Source organism: Trichoderma reesei, assembly GCF_000167675.1.
Source record: "Trichoderma reesei QM6a unplaced genomic scaffold TRIREscaffold_18, whole genome shotgun sequence".
Lineage (NCBI taxonomy): Eukaryota > Fungi > Ascomycota > Sordariomycetes > Hypocreales > Hypocreaceae > Trichoderma > Trichoderma reesei.
In genome coordinates, this window is record NW_006711165.1 from 422,537 (window position 1) to 441,560 (window position 19,024).

Below are 19,024 nucleotides of genomic sequence, written 5' to 3' on the forward strand. Positions count from 1 at the left end.
CTGCTGCTGCATGTGGCTATACTCCCGCCTGCTCTGTCTTGTCTGCGGCGGTCGCTCGCTGATATGCTCTCTATATTCCTCGCTCCACTGCCGTCGCCGGTATCCTGGCACGAGTACTACCTGTTCAGACGCACGTCTGACTGATCTGATCTGACTCTTACCAGCACAATCAGACATACGGATCGCAAACACACGGAGGACATGCTGTAACTGCCTATTTAGGACATGGATTTCCCTGGGATTCTGAAACATCCCTGGACGGCAACGGCGGCCTGTGAGCTTGACTTCATGGTGTTGGTTTGATCATCACCAACACGTCTTGGATGCTGAGCGTTGCATTTGCCATGACCCGGAACCCCGAAGGCTGCAGAGAGCTTGCAAATGCCAAATACTACAGGGAAAAGGGGGCCATCCAACAGGGACCATGCCATCTGTCAGATGTACCTGTGCCTGCATGCCTGTACCTGCCTGTACCTGTACGGCTGCCCGTCGGGGTTATTGCTGATGCGGGCATGGATTCGACATGCTTATGTAGAGACGAGTGATGGGTGACGGCTGGCACAATGCCAACCGGGCTGTGCTCTCTCCTGACAGCCAGCCGCAATCTTTGCCCTTTTCGCGGCTTGAGCGTCAAGATGCCAATGGAGGGGGTGTCGATGTCGTCGTCGTCGTCGCCTGCTATTCCTTTTCAGCTTGCATGATGCGCATGTGGCTGCCGCATCCCCAAGACAGGAGAGAGAGAGAGAGAGCTAAGAATAGCATCACCCCTAGGCAGCGTTAGCTGTGAAGCCATGGCGCATTCTGCGTGCGGCGAATGGAGTGGCTTCTGCGGCGTCGCGATGGCGCGCGTGAGGCGACGAGTTGCAAGCCGTTTCTTTGGCCCGCTTGTGCAAGTCGCATCTGGCCATCTCACCACTTTTTGTATCACGCCTTTTTTATGCGCCTGAGAGGTGTTACGAAGGTGCTTTGTAGGCTCGGCATGTATGCATGAGGACCTAATCAGCTGCTGCTGCTGCAGCGGCGGCGGCGGCGGCGAAGGATTGCTGTTGCGGCGTGATGGGGATTTCGGTGATTGATGCATGCTCCTACGTGGACGCCTCGAGGCACATGTTACAGGAGAAGTACTCGAAGAAGATTCTGACAACAAACACCCCACTGTTGGCCCGGGTGAGTGAAGATTGGGGATCCTTACGAGAAGCATCTTACGGGGTGTTTTGTTGTTGCTCGCTTCTCGCTTACACCTTGCTTTGGGTCGAGTGTAGCTTTAACACCGATCCATCGGTGGCGAATGGTCAGATGCATCTTTGCTGGGCCCATGGCAAGAACGTTTTGGTTTGCTTTTCGTTGGCATGTGGCATCACCAGATGGAGGCGCCGAGATACGAAAGAAAGAGGCAACCTGCTAACTCGTTTGCGGTTTGTGGCCGGTGTTTCCCTTGGGGTAGGTAAATCCCCGTGTTTTTTTCGGATCTGGATTCGTGCTGACGAGGCCCCGGGTGCTGGGATATCTCACGATAAGGGGGTAGTGACGAGCGACGACAACCATGGGACGGAGTGTTGACATGCATGCGACTATTCCTTGACATGGAGAGGTCTGGAGAATGGGTATGAGAATCAGGGGGGGGGGGGGGGGGGCGGGGGGGGGGATGAGATGGGATCGGTAGGGACATTGTTTGCTTTTTGCTTACTTCGTGTCCGCTGAGCTGGGATTTGTATCTGTACTTACTTGGACATTACCATTTCCCCCTTTCTTTTGTTGGGTGACTTATACGGGATGGTGGGCTTGCGGTTTACTCGGAAGTCAGACGCTGTGGCGAAGCAGTGATGGATACGGCTTTGAGGAGTCGCTGCTCCGTACCTGTACCTCTATGTTGCGGTGCGAAGTCTCGATGAGGGTGAGGTCGTTGTGACCCCCATCAACTGCAGCTCATCCCAGTCTTGTTCTCCTTCTCTACTCTGTGATGACTAGTTTGTTTCTTTGAGAGAGCTGCCAAATGTGCTGAGGGTGTCTTGTCTTGTGCGATATGGGGTTATTGAACTTTTGCTTCTTGGTTTGGTCTGTTGGCTACCTTACTCATTCTGTAAATATAAAGTGATGTTTTGATGAATCTTTTCATTGTTAACGGCTAGAGTGAAGTGTCTTCCTGCATGATGTGGCTGAAGTCTGTTCCTTTTGCAGATCCCTTCTCACTTTGTTATAGGGCTCTCATGTTTTCCGGAAAAAAACATGGGGGGAAACGCAGCTGGGGATGATTTGGAATAGTAGTATGTCCGTGGGGGAAACTGAAGGGGAAGCAAGGATTATCTTACTCACCTCGTTCTTTACTCTCTCTCTCTCTCTATACAGTTCTTTTTATTATCCCGTATTGTAGATGAAGAGCCTTCAAAAGCTGATGAGAAATTTGAGAAAGAAGGGGGTGATAGGGGCTTCACAAGTAAAGAGAAAGGGACGAAGATACCAGAAGGGGAAAAAGGTTCTGACGGGACGTTGGCATGGTGTGGACGGACATTATCCGTACTGTTTGGGATTGAAGCATGATCTGTGATGGTTTGGCAGGAGGGTATAGGGGTTATGGAAGAGGCTTGCGAGGGATGAGATGGCATATACTCCCATGAGCTTTTCAGTTTTCTGTTTCTGGCACACCCTGGTTGGTACTAGAGAGTGAATGGCGAGTATTTCGTGTAGATGATGAGAAAAAGGAAATAGTGAACTGCTCCGTTTATACGAGGACTGCCAAAGTACATTTGAGCAATATGTTGTCTGAGCTTGAAGCTGTACATATCGTGGAGAAACTTGGTTCGGAAGGTGTCTATGCGCCTGGGAGGTAACTACCTACTTACTTACTTACTCACGAATGACATTCGTAGGTATATAGATGTCTTTCAACTGTGCCTGTGAGCTGAGTTACGAGTTTCCTAAATATGCTCTGAGACTTTTTGTTATATATTTGTGTGCTTATGTCTTTTTTTGAGTTTCGGAGAATATGTTGCGGATAAGGAATTGACTTTCCCTCACCCCCCTTTTCCTTTCTCCCCCTTTTCTATCTATTTCTTCTTCTTCTTGTGTCTACCGAGCAAGGAGGCTAAAAGGTTATCATCTCTTACTATGTATGTATATATGTATGTATGTATGTATGTATGTATGTAGTCTCTATTTGTACTCGTTAGATCCTTGTTGTAATCGTATCGTATCCGATTATGTGCTTTTTCAAACGAATGAATTAGGGACATGCCATTTAGAGTTCTGACGGGTTTACGAGTACGAGCGTCTTTTCCTCTTTCTTCTTCTTGTTTTTTCCTTTTTGTGTCTGCCCCGTGGGCTGATGTTGTCGGTGTCTGTGGTGTTGCCTGGTTGAGGATGCGGGCCCCTTTTTCGTCTTTTGTGGTCAGATGTGCTGGATTGGGATGTTTTGGCTGCTGATGGGAAAAGTAAAAAGGCTGCAAAGAGTAAAGTTCCTTGACGAAGAGGGATGGGTCGAGGAGGAGATGAAGTGTGTTGTCTTTTTGAGCAGGTTTGGATGAGAAGCGCGTGAGGGGATTGGGTTGTTTGGTGGGAAAAAGGGGGAGGGATGATGTTCGGGGTGGGGACAGTATTTCGTGGTGGTTTGTGTTGGGGTTGTTTTGTATGGGTATATGTTTGTTACGGTTGGGATATATGTTGTATTCGATCTGTGACGACTGAAGCTAGATCCATGCTAAGGGGGGGAGGGGGGGTTAGGAAGGTTATGTTGTGTCGTGGCATGTCATGTTCATGCCATGTTAACCGTTAACGAGAGAGAAAGATCTCAACGGAGTCTAGTTCCTGTCTATGTGATGGAAAAGTAGAGAGGAATCAGTTTGATTTCGTGTGTTTCTAACATTTGTGTGTAGTATCCGCCTTGTATGAAGATGTTGGAGGTGGTTGATGTTGCGATTTTAAATCAACTGGAAAGAGTTGAGGTCCGGCATTTGAAGTCAGCTGCTTTTAGTGACTTCATTCTGAGAATGCTTTACTTCAATGAGTGAGATGAGGAGAATAGAAGCATATCATATAGGTTTGATCTGTACAGAAGGAGATTTGGGGATATGTATGATATGTATGTCTTGAACATCCAGGATTCTAATGGATCATCGAAAAGCACAACAGAAGACTAACACAATATCCGACTCCTATACATCAATCACCATTCCATCCACATCCAACAGTCTATCAAAGCCCGAATACCGCTTCTCTTATCTCAACGAGTCCCATTCAGAAGCATTCACCTCACAAACATAAACACAACATCATCAACCAACACCGGAACAATACAAGAACCCATCACTAGCATCAATACACCTATTTCTCCCGTTAAAACTGTTCAGGGACTCATGTAGATGCTGTCTGAAATCAATCTTCTATCAGACTTCATTCCTTTTGTTCAAGTCTACATACCTACCTACCTACCTAACTACCTAACTAGAAAACTACCTTGTAAAGCATCCCATAAATCCATCCGCAACAACAACAACAACACCCTGTACTATAAACACAGCTTCATCTTCCTCTCCGTTCCTTTGCTTTTTCCCCCACGAGAACCTCTGTGCTGTCTGTTTAGCTAAAACTACCTAGATAAGCAAATAATGGACCAAAACGTGAGAAGAACAAAGAAAAAAAAAAGTGGCACTCCTCTCTGTGAAAGACGGAGTTGATAAAAGATAAAAGAAAAAGAAAATCTATCTATAAACTGTGTTTTGGGTTTGCATCCTTCCCCCCTCCCCCCCTCCTCAAAGCGCAAAAGAAAAAAGACACATCAAGACACCTTGTCTCCCATAGTTCCTCCGCCATGCATAGTCTTATTTTCCTCCCCTTTGTTCATCCTTCTTTGCTCGTCACCATATTTCTTCAAAGGTATCTCGCCTCGTCTTGTCCCAGTAGCACTTTGCAGAGCATCCTCAGCATCAACCCCCCCCCCCCCCCCCCCCCCCCCCCCGCGTCCCTTGAGCAAATCAGATCCAATACATGCGGCCCCCTCCCATTTCATGGACTCGCTGGGCAGCCAAAAGATCGCTAGAGCTTTTTTCCTTTGTTCCGTTTCTTTATTTCTTTCTTAAAACATGTCCATTACAGTCGTTTCCACTGAGCCAGGGTTACAGTACAGTAACCTCTGCACGTCAGCTTCGTCAGAATTCAGCGTTCCAAAGCTGTCCCAACCTGCGTCCAGCGCTGCTTGGCCTTTCATCTTCTCCCAGCACGTCTGTGCCACGCAATCCGCGCAAGGTTTGCTCCGCTCTCATATCGCGTAGATGGTCTTCAGCGCCTGCTGGTCTTGCGGCTGCAGCCGGTTGACAAAGTCGTCAAACTGTGGGATGAGTTGCTTGTAGACGTTGAGAACCTTGCACAAAGATTGTTAGCATCCGGGTGAGGACGAGTGGATGAATACAGGATGCTTGGACTTACATTTTGGAACACTTCGTGAAGCTCTTGCTTGATCGGGTTCCTCAAGTTCATGTCTTGATACCGGGCAATGGAGACAAAAAACTCCAGCAGGACCTTCTCGAGTGCCTGCGGGTTCTGCCCAACGACCATTGTGAATCCCTTAAATGCGGTGGCCTTTTCCTCCGTAGGGTCAACCTCCTGCATCGCCGCCAAGAACTCGCCCGCAAACTTGGGAAGTGCTGGCGCCAGCTGCTCGGCGTTGCCGAGGCCAAGACGTCCAAGGGCAATGGCGGCATTCTCGACGAGTCCCTTTGGCACGCCGGGGTTGGTCATGATCTCGACGAGGCGCTGGAGCAACTCGGGCACCCAGGGCTGCATTCCCTTGAGGTGCTGCATGCTAATCTCGCCGGCCGACCAGCAGGCGTTGTTGATGACGCCGAATCCGCTCTCAATCTCCTCGTCAAGGATGCTATCGATGTCGAGCTGCTTCAACAAGATGGGCAGGATCGTCGGCACGTACGGCTGAAGCTCAGGGAAGACATACTTGGCGCAGTCGCCCAGCAGTGCGTACGCGGACTGCCGCACCTCGTCCGTAGGGTCTTCCATGCAAAAGCCAAGGAGCTCGAAGAAGGGATGAGGCGAGCTCTTGACGAGCTCTGCCGACTTGTCGTCCTCGAGCGCTTGGATGATGGCACTAAGGAGATCGAGACTCGTGATCAGGAAATCCTTGTCAGGCTGGTCCAGGGCATGATCTGTCGTCGCCATGATGCCCTGTTCCAGGTTCGCATGGATAATGTTGATGCAGCGCAAGAAAATGGGGGGCGCGTAAGGAGTAAAGGCTTGGCCAAGAGCCAAGGCAACGTAAGAGAGACATTCGAGCAGCGGGAACAGTTCGCGGGACTGGTCCGAGACGGTGTTGTATCGCTCCGTCAGCGCCGGCATCAACTGGTTCACGAGCTCAGGGCGGGCGATAAAGGGACCCAGGCGCTCGGCTAGCGTCTGGACACAGTCGTAGAGGATGTACATGTTGCGGTCCTTGTACTTGGCGAAACACTTGACGAATTGCTGGATAATGGGGCCGCAGTAGGGCTCGAGCTTCTTGCCGGCCTTTTCCTCCAGGTTCGCAAACGCCGAGGCGCCCGCCTCCTGAACCTTTTTGTTCTTGTCCAGCATCTTGCGGAGAATGCCGTCCATCATTGGTAGGAAGAATTGTTCCCTTTGAGCCTGGTCGCTGAGATTGGCTGCCCAAGACGAGTATCGTCCCAATGCCCAACAGGTGATTTGCCTGACAACCGGCTCCTGATCCTCGAGGAGCGAAATCAGGTACGGCACCAGCTCGGGAAGGTGAGGCGTGACGGCGTCCATGCAGCCGTCAGCCACAGCACCGAGTGCCAGGACGGCAGCCTCTCGGTAGGGCCACTCGTCGTGCTTGAGATTCTGCGAGAGGTACGGGAAGATGGCTTCGAAGACGGGCCCGCCAAAGTCGCGGGCGAAAACGTCGAGGGCAGCTGCTGAGCACTTTCGGACGGTCCATCTCTCGTCGGGGTTCTCGTCGTCGTCTCCGTCATCGAGATCGTCGAGTTCGCCTTCCTCCAGCCCTTCGTCCATGCGGGAAGCGCCTCCGTTCGGGTTGGCATCGGCCGAGAGGTTCCCTTCGCCGTTGGCAGTCCTCGCCGAGGATTTCTTGGCAAAAGCTGGCCGGATATCCTCCTCTCGGTCCTCCTCATCCTCGTCGTCCGAAAGCCCGCCGAGAAGGGCAATATCCTCTCCGCTGTATACCATGCAGTGGAGCAAAACGGGGATGATCTTGTTGAGATACGGTCGCAGGGCGTTCCACAGGTCGTCGTGCTCGCCAATGGCCAGCCAGAATTCGGCGGCCTCGCAGGCAAGGTCTTCGTCGTCGCTCTTCTGCTGGGTTATGAGGTAGTCCACCAAGCCGCCGATGTGTGGCTGCAGCTTGTCCGGCCGCGTCTCGACCAGGTGGACAAAAGCCCGGCACACCTGCCGGCGCACCTCGGTGTTTTCGTCTGCTGAGAGAACGAAGAGGTGCTGCAGCAGGTCGTCAATGTTGTTCATCATGGCCTGCGATGCCCTCGGGGTGAAGACGTTGATGGCCGTCAGCGCTCCGACTCGGACTTTCGACAGGGGGCTCTTGGTCGCGGCAATGAGCTGGGGGAGGACATGGTTCAACGGTCGCTGGCCATTGACCTCTTTGGTCAACATCTTAAAGTTGTCCTCGCAAATCTTGGTCATGGCCGACATGGCGCCTTCTTGCGCTTCGTTGGAGAATTGGCCGGTCGAGTTGCCAATCATTTCGAGGAGCTGGGGCAGCAGGTCGGGCCAGCCCATCAGGCCGCCTCTCCTAATCACTTCCGTAGCGATGTTTCCGGCCAAGTTTCGAATCTGCGAGTTCTTATCTTGCAAACCCATGGGAACGGCGAGCTTGATGAGCTGCAGGCTCGCCTCCGGGATGGACTTCCAGTCTGACTTGACATTGTTCTTGAGCATGACACCGGCAGCCGACCTGACGAGGTGATAGTCCTTTTCGTTGACTTGCAGGCCCTCCGGGGGCTGTGAGCTGGACAGGAGATAGGCTAGATAGTTGTTGATATCAGGCGAGGCTTTCGCTTGTTGAAGCATCTACTTGCTCGATGGCATCGGTCAGTGACAATTTCCAGAGCACACGCATTACGCACGAACGGTGACAAGTCTTGGGTTGGGTAACTGACCAGCTCAGCCTGTTTCTGGGCCGTCTTGTCGAACCCGCTGAGGGAGTCCTTGAGACATGCCGCAAGCTGGTTCAAGGACTCCGGGTTGGGTTGCCAGGCCATGGTGGGTGGTGGTGGTGGTGGTGGTGGCAGCGGTTGGCCACGCGCGAGAGGAGCAATGCGATGCGCTTTCGGTGTGGGTGCTTGCTGAGTGCAGAGCAAGATGCCCTAGGACATGAAGCAGCGGCTGCAGAACTTGCAGAGGCAAAGCGAGTTAGTGATGGCAGCGGATTCCTCTGGCGCAGCAACAGGGCGTACAGGAGCAAGGAAGCAGCACAAAAGGGCCCCCTGGATGTCGAGAGCCGGGAGCAGCTGTGGGGGGTGGTTCCTCTGGCGGCGAGGCCCGAGACTCGAGAGGCTGCCGAGGCGACGTCACGGGGAATCGAGGCTGTGAATCGGCGAGCACGGCGCTCAAGAGGCGTCAGAGGCGGCTCGAATGGCTGCAGCAGGGCAGAGCAGGCAAACTGGGCGGGATGCTCGTCGTGGCCGGAAGAGAGTCGAGACGATGCGCCAAACCTTTGTGCGCCCTCGATTGAACTGGTCTGATTTGGCGGGGAGCAAACCCACCTGTTTTTTTTGGGCGGCCAAATTGCGTAGCGGGGTGCGATAACGATAACCCGGGAATGCCTTTGGGGGGGAAAGCCCGAAAAAAAAAAATTGTTTGTTTGAGATGATGCACAGTAAGAGTCAGGTGATGGCACTCTTGATAGGTAAGTACCTGTTAGATTTCAAGACAATGGTTTGCTCCAGGTATTGAGGGCGATTGTGATTCCCTTTGAATCTCGGGCAAGGCATAAAATACCTACTGGGTACCTTGGTGAACAAACAGTGAGATTAGGCAGTGAAAACCTAAGGTAAGGCCGCCTTCTGTTGCCTGTCCGTTCTTCAGATGCTCAGCAAAGACACAGCAGAGCACCACCTTTGTCAACATAAAATACTATGCAGTACCGGCATCGCCGCTGATAGAGGAGACTGATTGATAAGACGGGTGAAGCTCCGACGCCAATCAACTGCTCCATACAACTGGGTACTATGTAGGTCCTCCTCAAGTGCCGCCGTTGTGATGTGATAGGTGGTGCCTCGGTACTTGCAGCCACTACTGCAGCTGCTTGCCTGCACCGGTAGCTGTACAAGCGCCCTCATTGAGGCTTGCTTGCCGCCATCGTGTCATCAGCGCCGATGAGATGAGCGTCGTCTCACGGTGAGAATCTCATTCCAGTGCCTCTTGCTTTTCCCTGTAATTCTGTAGTATTATGTGTTCCAGTAGAGAGGCCATCGAGTTGCAAACATTGTAGCCGTAACCCCCTTGAATGTTCAAAATTCTCCGATCTGCCTGGTCCAATGGGCTCAGCGTCAACCTCTCATACGTGGTTAGTTGATGCGCCGATGCAGATCCCTTCTTCTGGAAGGCTTCCTCAAGCCCGTCAGCAGGGATGCGGCAAGCGTGCGATGATGCTGCAAAGCTTGGCCCGTCTCTTGATAGGCAACACAAGCCGTCCCGTCATGGACCTGCCTTGCCTGCTTTCCCAACATGTGCATGCCAGAATATAGGCCGTGGCGGTGCAGAGGCCTGGGTTCGCTTCATAGACTACCGCACTCTCTCACGCTGCTCAGCTGGGCACCACGTTCTTGGGAAGGGTGCTCAGGATCGCCTCGGCCACGCCCTTGAACGCCTCCATCTCCTCCTCAACGGTGCCGCCCATGCCCATGCTCTCGAGACTGATGGAGTTTGTCACATACACGGGCAGCTGCGTCTTGCGGGCGACGAGCTTTGCAACGCGGGTCGTAAACTCTAGAGATGACTCTGCGGAGAAGAGCGTAGTGGCGATTGCTTGCTGCTGGTCGAATCTCTGGTTCAAGAAGTCAGTTGACAAAACCTCAACGTTCTCAAGCTGCCACTCTCGACAGTGACCTAAGGCTTACGTCGGGGAGTGCATAGACAAAAGAGCCCATGGGCCTCAGCGAAGACGACTCCTCGTGAGACGCCGTGGTGAGAGAGAGGAGAATCGCCTTGGCCTGGGTTGCCACGCGGATGAAAACGCGGGTATCCAACGACCGCGGCAGCGGAATGGAGACCTGCACCACGTCGCTTGATTCGGCTGCCATGACGATCGAGATTGCAGAAAAAGAAGATGTTTGAGAGATGTTTGATGGAATAGCAGGTATCTCGAGAGCAGTTATGGGAGGGAGTGAAATCCCATGATTCGCTTCCGGTGAGAGTGACTCTTGTGACTGTAGAAAGCTCGCTGACTGAATGCTAATGGCGCAGCTCCAAGAAAATGACAACATACTAGTAGGTACCTAGGTAAAGAGATAATACTAAACGAACAACCACGCCATATTGCCATCTCCCCCACTAGGTACTAACAACAGACGCGGCCGCAATCTCCATCCATTGAAAAAAAAAGACGGGACCCGAATGCGGCGGCCCGGAAAAAATAAAAAGCATAAAAAAAGAGAACGAGAGTTCTTGCGTGATAAGACGGAACTACCTTGACTGTCTGATAATCACGGCCTGTCCCCTCCCTCTCTTTTCTTCTCCTCCTTATTCTTCTTCTTTTTATACTCAGCAAAACGTCCCTCTTACCACCATGGTTGCAGGTTATCGCCGTTAAGAAGAAAAGCAAAGGCTGAGATTTTGATGGATCACGACGGCGGGGCTTCTTTGGCTGTGGCCGAGGAGAGCGCATGGACCAGTGTAGATGGCGGCATGGACGACCCTGAAGAGATCCGGGTCATCTTTTGCGCGCTGGACTCGTTTGCGTGAGTGTGTGTTTGCGTATCGTCTGTCGTCATCATGTGTTGATGTCGAGTTGATTGCCTTGTGATGCTTCTCGAGGGTTTCGTCATGAAGAGCTTACCTTGACCATTCCCCATGTCTCATCTTATCTCATCTCATCACCACTTGTGCAGACAAGACAGCAATGACACCGCCTCGACTGACACCACCTCCCCAGACAATACGCCAAAGTCGCCCACTTCAACGTCACTCATCTTCGTCGCCGGTCCTTCTATGCCCTGCCCCAGGCCCATTGGAAGCTCCTCGCCGCGCCCCCCTTCAACTTCCTTGACACGCTGGAAAAGGTCGATGAGGCTATCGACACAAACGCCACTCTGGCTCGAGCCATTCTCAAGTCGGGGCTGGTGTCCTTCAATGCCCTCGATCCCGCTTCGTCAGATCACGGCCAACCAGTCATGCCGCATGAATGGGCGGGGGTAGCCAAGCATGCAGACATTGACAAGGCGAGGAGCACTCTCCGCCAGTTCTACCGCGACTGGACGGCCGCCGGCGCAGAAGAACGGGCCGCGTCCTACGGCCCAGTGATGAAGGCCCTTGAACAGGAGAGGGCAAAAGCCCCGGAGGGCGAGCGCTTGAAAGTGCTGGTCCCCGGCGCAGGACTGGGAAGGCTGGTCTTTGAACTATGCCGGGCTGGCTACGAGGCGGAGGGCAACGAAATCTCCTACCACCAGCTGTTGGCATCGTCCTTCATCCTCAACGAGTGCGAAAGCGCCGAGCAGTACACCATCTACCCCTGGATCCACACATTCTCCAACCACAAGACGCGAGAGAACCACCTCCGGAGCTACGCCGTGCCCGACATCCACCCGGGCACCGCCCTGATCAACGCCCCCAACGTCGGCTCCATGTCCATGTGCGCCGCCGACTTCCTCTGTCTCTATGGTGATGATGAGCACAAGGAGTCGTACGACGCCGTCGCCAGCGTCTTCTTCCTCGATACGGCGCCCAACCTCATTCGGTACCTCGAGGTCATCTTCCACTGCCTCCGGCCCGGCGGCGTGCTCATCAACGTCGGCCCCTTGCTGTGGCATTTTGAAAACAATGCGCCGGGCAATCACGGGCACGATGACGATGGAGACGGGGAGCATGACTTTAACAACTCGTCGGGCATTGCTGATCCCGGCAGCTTTGAGCTGAGCAACGACGAGGTCATGGCGCTGGTGGAGAAGCTGGGCTTTGTGGTAGAGTCGATGGAGATGGGCGTCAGGGCGCCGTACATTCAGGACATGGATAGCATGTTGCAGACGGTGTACAATGTGACGACGTGGGTGGCCCGCAAGCCGCCGGTGGACAAGGAAGCGAGCGGTTCAACAGACAAAGTATGACGAGAGAATACATGATGAAAAATCAGTCTGTCAGTGTGCTGTGTGAAAAATCATGCCGATGTCCGCTCCGTTATTATGGAAGCAAAAAGGGGTAACTTGAAAAAAAAAATGGCGGTTTATTCAAGCGGTATCATGACGTCTATCATACAGACCTCTGCAAAACTCCAAACCCATCACCTCCCACAAACTATTTCATACCGACAAACTACAGCTTCGACTGCTCCTCAACCAACATCTCCCCACGCGACCACAGCGCGCCGCCATCAATCGCAATCGCCTCCCCATTGACATGCGAGCCAGCGCGACTCGTCAGATAGACCACGGCGCCCGCAATGTCCTCGGGCCTGCCCAGCCTCCGCATCGGGTTCGCCTTTGCAATCTTGTCCGCGCCGCCCGACATGGCCAGCAGCCCGTTTGCCATCTTGCTCGGGAAGAAGCCCGGGCAGATGGAGTTGACCGTGATGCCGCGGGGGCCCAGCTCCAGCGCCAGGTTCCGGCCCAGGTGCAGCACGGCGGCCTTGCTGGCCGAGTAGCCGTAGGTGCCCTGCTTGCCCAGGGTGCCGACGCCGAGGCCGGCCACGCTCGACGTGATGAGCACGCGGCTGGGGTCCTCGAGCGACGCCCTCTTCTGCAGCAGCGGCGCGAACTCGCGGATGGTGTTGAAGACGGCCTTTACGTTGAGGTCCATGACTTTCGCAAAGGCCTGGTCCGGGTGCGTGTCAAAGGCCTCGCCCCAGGTCGCGCCCGCGTTGGCAAAGAGTATGTCCACGGCGTCGGTGTGCTGCTTGACCTGCGCCAGGAGGCTCCTGACGCCGTCCATGGTGGCCGAGTCGGCGGGCACGGGGATGGCCGTGGCGCCGGGCGACAGGTTGGGCAGCGCGTTGAGGACCTTGCATGCTTCTTCGCAGGCGGCTGCTTTGCGGGACGAGATGAAGACCTTGGAGCAGCCGGCTTGCATGAATCTTTGGGGAGGGGAGGGTTATTGTTAGCTGATTGACTTTTGAGAACTGGAGCTGATTTAGGGGGGGAATGTATGTACGCTGAGGCTGCGTGGAGGCCGAGGCCGCGGGAGCCGCCTGTTACGACGGCGATTTTGCCCTTGAGGGAGAAGAGGGAGGGGAAGTCGTGGAGGGTGGCTTCGATCTGGGCGGACATGTTGGCGATGGGTTGAGGCCGACTTTTCTTCCACCTATGCAAGATGAAGATTGTGTGCGTTTTTCAGTCAAGAGGAGGTAAGGTAGGTGTAGTCACAGCCGGTCAAATTACGCTGGATGCGATGCAAGAGAAGGAAACAGCAATAGAAAGAAACGACGCAGAAGATTATAGGTGATCGATACAAGTCAATCCTTCATATGAAACAAGGTATTAGAGGTACGTTGGAACAATGAGGAATCAAGGCCCTTTTTCAATGCGCGTCTAATCCCCCAAGATCCTCGGTGTATACGATGGGACCCAAAAAGTGGGCGGACCACCTCGAACGCACCATTCCCCAAACAAGGGGGGGGTCTAAAGTACATTTACTAGGAAGTTTGGCGGCGGAGGTACTTGCACTTGGTGCCCGATGGAGAACTTTTGCGGGGGAGAGATGCCGAGGCACGGAGTTTTTCTTTGGGGGCGCCATCTCTGTGTACCCTCTGGATTTGTCAACGGGAGGGTCTGCCGGGGGCTGGAGGGTTGTCCGCCCGTAGAATTCTGGGGTTGTGAAGGATTTGGTGATGTTTTTTCTTTGGATGATGGGGGAATAGGTATTGCTTATAAGGTGATGATGGTTGGATTTGAGAGAGGGATGGACGGGATTGATGGACGCTACTCGGAGATCTGTCAGAACTTTTTTGTGCTTAGATACCTAGGTATTTAGGTATGTAGGACGAGTCAGCCTAAGAATCGAGATTGCAAAGGTTTAACATTGTCTGAGCCATGGAAATGATCAAGCTGAAGTTGTGGATATTGATATGGTTGCTAGTACCTACCTAGTACGGACATATTGATATGCCCTTGTCCCGCTTGACTTGAACGAGGAAATACCCTTGACACAGTTTGGTATCTGGAATGTCGATTTGTGAAATACCTAGGACCTAGGCAGTGACTACCCTACGTACCTACCTTGAGCTCTGCCATGCTCTCTCACAATATCATAGCACAGTTGTCATGGTCTCCTGCATCACAGTTCCACGTTTGTATATAAAGGAAATACAGCAGCCTTCAAGACTCTCCATCCTGCTGCTTGACCCCTTTCTGTCATAAAAAGCTTGCTACCCACGATCTGTACTGCGGTGCCTGAGCTGAGCTGCCGATCCTCTTTTGCTCTGGTCTAGCACAGATCGCCTGGCATCGTGTGGTAGCATCATTTCATCTCATTATATTCCCTGTCTAGAGGGAGGCACCTTAGCATCACATCCCTCTACGCGGTGCCTCATTGGGACGAAGATGGTTGTTTGTAGCAATGCTAAGATATCATAATCCATTTCATAAAATGCCTCCTCCTTCACACCATAGGATCAACAGCAAGCCTATAGAATACGCACTAAGACTATACAAGAACGCATACTAGGTAGGAAGATGGGAGGTACACCAGCATGTCATAAACATAGTCGACATAGATGAGGTCAAAAGGAGAAATCATGCATCCTCATGAGCTTTAGCCGAGCAATATTGTGTACTGTTTCCACCACATGGACCAATGCAATGTACGCCATCTGGCCCTCGTAACGCGGCTGAAACTCTACCCTTCCACCCAACCCTCCATGGCTCGAACAGTACAAAGTCTCTGAGAAGCTGAGAAGTAGTGCTCGCCAACTGTGATCGCACACACTGTACCCTAAAGGTAACTCGGATGTCGTGCATCTTTCAGCTCAAAAGATGCCAAAACACAATTTTTGCAGGAACCATGGCATCGTGGGATTCATTCCCAAGGAACGTATTTTGTGGATGGGTGCGCTGCGGTAGCAAGGCAGCCCATCGAATGCGACGCGCTCGTATGCGCAGCCGCTTGTGAAAAATGATATAAAACGTGTCTGTGCGGGCCATGTGTCAATCCTCCCCCGCGCTCCTATCGATGCCGCTGCTTCTGATGGTTCTTCTTGTTCCAGCAGTGGTTGACGGCATCGCTCACGAGGTCCCAGTCATTGTACACAATTGACCCAATGAAAAACACCTTGACGTTGTGTTCAACCGTCACCAGCTTGGAGTAGTTGACGCGGGACTCTTTGGACAGCTTCTCACCCTCCTCCTTCATCTCAACTCTCACGGGAGGGAATCCTAGCTTTGGCTCCTTGTCAAGCAGTCGCGGCTTGCTGCCGCGCTCATAGATGATGCCGTGTTTGTCAGCCTTGACACCTTTCTTCTTGCAGCCCTTGCCGCCGTATGTTAGGATCGGTCTGTTGTCGGTCAGAAAAACCTCCACCACCAGAATGGACTTTGGCCCCCGATGCACTTACACGCAAGTGCAATGACCCTGATCATTTGCTATCACAATAAAGCGTCGAAAGCCAACAAAAAACTTGGTTCCGAATCGGTTCTGGATCTCATGCTTGCCTGACACGCTGGGGGCGCTTTCAGAACTGGCCCCTTGCGGCTCTGACCAATGAACTTTGAATATCTTTCCGAATCGGTGTCAGCAGACTCATTGTCCAGAAGACGTCGAGCTTATTAGACTGGACTTGTACACACCTCGCCGGGCTGAAACTTGCTGGACGGCTCAACTTTGTAACCTGTCCCAAAGCATCAGCTCCACTGGCTCGTCGCAAGAATGGCTATGAGGACCTACGAGGATCCAGCTCTTCCAATGGCTCCTCGAGAGCCGTGATGTGGTAGCTCCCTGCGCCCGACTGCGCCTTTGGCGTTGGGGGGCCTTCGTCTTCGTCCTCGTCATATTGAGCTGCCATTGTGTTAGTCTCAGGCTGCACGAGGCTTGACGGATGAGTGCCGAACCGTAAGCCGAAGCTGACGACTCCCCAGGATTCGCGTATGCATTGTAATTGTACTGCTGGCTTGCCGCGATGGTGTCTGCCAACTCGTCGTCTTCGGGGTCTTGGTCAGGACTGTGTTTTCGCTCGTCGTAGTGACTTCGCTCGTCGTACCCGCGTATTGGTCGGTCTGGCTCCGGGTTTTAGCATTGGACAAAGCATCCTTGCTCAAGATAAGGTAGTGAAAGCACAGGGTAGCAACAGAATTGTTGATTGAGCAATTGTCAAGGTAACTCACCAGCTGACCGAGCATTTTTGCCATACGAAGGAGCCGACTGGGATTCTACCCCGCCAACAAAATCTCGTCAGTCATTCTCACGATGCTCACCACCTTTGGGACACGAGCCATTGGCCAAGTACCTGAAGTCGACCGCGGGTAAAACTGCGCTTCGGATGATCCGTGGACGTCTGTTCATGAGACTCGTTGTCAACGACTGAGACGGTGTTTCGGCGCAGCTGCAGCTTACATTGACTCGCCCTGTACTCGTACTGCCCCGCCTGGGCCGCATGCAAAGAATCCGCGGTCGAGGTTCTGTAGGCCTGTTGAGCCGAGTCCTCGTCGCGAGAGCCTGTTCGGTGCTTGTGCTTGCTCTTGGGCCGGCCGGATCTTGAGCTCGGCGTATGCTCCTCGGATACTACGAAGCCCTCCAGCGTCAGCTGCCAATCATGCCATGAGCTTGCCGATCGCGGCCGCCGCCATCTAGGGAAGCCGTCCCTCGCGCAACAGGCCGGTCAGCGGGTAAAACGCACTTGAGCCATCGTAGTCGGTAGTGAGGCCCTTGAGGCCCTCCGTTATGTCGTTGATCGTGGTGTCTCGCGGCGTCTGGGCATGCGCAGCAGCGACCGAGTCGCGCTGGTCCCAGTCATAGTCGTAGTTCCCTAGCAAGCGGCACGCTCAGGTGTTGGCGGTGATGAGAAATTGTCAAGCGCGGGGGAGGGATCTTCACACCTTCGGAATCCTGGCGAAAGCGATAGTAGCGGCGGTGCTGCTCGTCCAGAACCCAGTCGGACCAGCTGCCCCATTGATGCGATTTTGACTTGGAGCCGTGGTACATTGTGGCATTTTGCGCCCAGAGCAGCGCGGGACAAGCTACAAGATCATCCGGCGACTGGTGCTGGACGGCGCAAAGGACCGGGGGACGCCCGATGGTCTTGAGCAGCAGCGCAAAGGCACCTCTTGTCGGAGGCCACGCCGGGGCAGAGTAGGGGGACGGGGCTGTAGGCCGGACGCAATGAAGACTGCAAGGCCTCTTGAGGACGATTGCGAGTATGAGAAGTAGCAGCAGCGGCGACGGCAGCAGCAGGCAGAGGAAAATCAGCTCCCCGGCAGCTCCAGCGCGAGATGATAAACAGCGACGGGCGGGAGGGGAACGTTTGGGCCTGTCCCTATGGCCCCAGATTGGCGCGAGCCTCCATGGGTCGTCCGCTTGCTTCCTGGCCCGAATGCTCCCCGGGCCTGCTTGGCTTGAGTGCACATGTACTTGTATTGGGTGGTGCCTCACGGTCGAGCGAGTGGATTGCTGCTAGCAAAGCAGCGGATTAGCATTATGGAGACATCTGGCATGCATCGCTGGGCGCTTGTTTAGCTACAGCTACATGGCCTCGAGCTGCCGCCGCCGGGCAGATCAAGGCCATGGCCATGGCCGTGGCGTGGCGTGGCGTGGGAGTCGCTGCAGCTGTTGGTATGCCTCCTGTAGGAGCGCGACGAACGAGACTGTGCAATCAATCCAATGCTGCATGCCGGCCGTCGAGTGCGCGCAGACCAGGGTCCCTTCGGCTAATGGGCTGCTCTTCTGCGCGCAACCCGCATCCTGACGTTGTTCTAGTGGTCGCATTGCGCTATGGGACGATCGCTGAGACCCGTCGAGGCGGCCCCGATTCGGAGGTGGTGTGCGGCCTTGTGCCCATTGCGCTGTGCGTCTGCGAGGAGCTTGATAGAGCTGAGTCCCTCTCTTTATCTCTCTCTCACTCTCTCTTCCTGTCTCGTCCTCCAGCGTCTCCGGCTCGGCCAAGCCAGCGCCTCAGTCAGCGCGCTGCCTTCAACAACGTGAACCTGTCTTGCCTTGGTTTATAGTCGCACTCGTACTGGCCGTGCAAGCCAAGCACATCGATAGCTGCGCTGTTTGCGAGTACATACGTTGTGACGAGTCAGCCATGCAGGACAGCATTGAAGTCGAGTCAATCGCAAGCAGCCCTTGCCACCATCGACACATCTCCGCCATGCACAGCGTCCTGCACAGCGTCCTGCAGCCCTTCGGCTCAAGGCCCCGTCAGGTGGCTCGGCCGCAGGAGCCCCAGCGCCGAGCGACGACCAGGTGGTTTTGCTGCGCTCGTATCTGGGCATTGTCGCCAGCTGCACGGCGTGCTGTGAGAAGGGACTGGTCGTATTTTCACGCATGCGGGTCGAGGGTGATGTGATGATGTCGAGGTAGAGTGACAATTCCCACCTGGGGCTGGTGCAGGCCGCTTGACGCCGCTAGGGACGGAAGGCCCCGCCCAACCGCTCTTACCCCAGCACCTGGCTGGCGTCAACCGTCCCGAGCGGTGGAGCTGTGGCTAGCCCGCCTATAGCGCTGCGAGCACCGTCGTTAGTGGCCGCACAGCGCCACAGCGCTGTAGGGCTAGCGGGACAGGTGCGACGCCGTGGGCGGTGCGCTGATACGCTGCAGCGCTTCTGGCGGTCCGGGGAGGAGGCGTCGACACCTCAGTGCTCCAGTGCTGGCTCCCAGCGGCCACAGGGGCTTGAGTCAACCGCTGCCACCAGACGCC

At 54.1% G+C, this 19,024-nt stretch overlaps 5 protein-coding genes across 5 annotated transcripts; 1 reads left to right on the forward strand and 4 right to left on the reverse strand.

The window, feature by feature from the left end:
- Positions 1-5,251: 5,251 nt before the first annotated feature.
- Positions 5,252-8,566, reverse strand: TRIREDRAFT_80398 (uncharacterized protein; the record flags this gene model as incomplete). The annotated part of the gene is made up of 4 exons (XM_006967654.1): positions 8,424-8,566; positions 8,127-8,360; positions 5,419-8,037; positions 5,252-5,353 (listed from the first exon to the last, which is right to left on the reverse strand). Exons 2-4 carry the CDS (start codon positions 8,226-8,228, stop codon positions 5,252-5,254), a joined length of 2,823 nt encoding a protein of 940 aa, XP_006967716.1. The 5' UTR covers positions 8,229-8,360; positions 8,424-8,566.
- Positions 8,567-9,775: 1,209 nt separating this feature from the next.
- Positions 9,776-10,271, reverse strand: TRIREDRAFT_110028 (uncharacterized protein; the record flags this gene model as incomplete). Its single annotated transcript, XM_006967655.1, has 2 exons — positions 9,776-10,015; positions 10,089-10,271. The coding sequence occupies 2 exons, from the start codon at positions 10,269-10,271 to the stop codon at positions 9,776-9,778; spliced, it is 423 nt and encodes a 140-aa protein (XP_006967717.1).
- A 535-nt stretch (positions 10,272-10,806) lies between these two features.
- TRIREDRAFT_66222 (uncharacterized protein) lies at positions 10,807-12,290 on the forward strand (the record flags this gene model as incomplete). Its single annotated transcript, XM_006967583.1, has 2 exons — positions 10,807-10,928; positions 11,123-12,290. The coding sequence occupies 2 exons, from the start codon at positions 10,807-10,809 to the stop codon at positions 12,288-12,290; spliced, it is 1,290 nt and encodes a 429-aa protein (XP_006967645.1).
- A 205-nt stretch (positions 12,291-12,495) lies between these two features.
- TRIREDRAFT_66175 (uncharacterized protein) lies at positions 12,496-13,445 on the reverse strand (the record flags this gene model as incomplete). The annotated part of the gene is made up of 2 exons (XM_006967656.1): positions 12,496-13,252; positions 13,330-13,445. The coding sequence occupies 2 exons, from the start codon at positions 13,443-13,445 to the stop codon at positions 12,496-12,498; spliced, it is 873 nt and encodes a 290-aa protein (XP_006967718.1).
- Positions 13,446-15,339: 1,894 nt separating this feature from the next.
- Positions 15,340-17,524, reverse strand: TRIREDRAFT_123134 (uncharacterized protein; the record flags this gene model as incomplete). Its single annotated transcript, XM_006967657.1, has 6 exons — positions 17,205-17,524; positions 17,006-17,134; positions 16,723-16,890; positions 16,057-16,167; positions 15,728-15,755; positions 15,340-15,667 (listed from the first exon to the last, which is right to left on the reverse strand). Exons 1-6 carry the CDS (start codon positions 17,308-17,310, stop codon positions 15,340-15,342), a joined length of 870 nt encoding a protein of 289 aa, XP_006967719.1. The 5' UTR covers positions 17,311-17,524.
- Between the last annotated feature and the right edge of the window lie 1,500 nt (positions 17,525-19,024).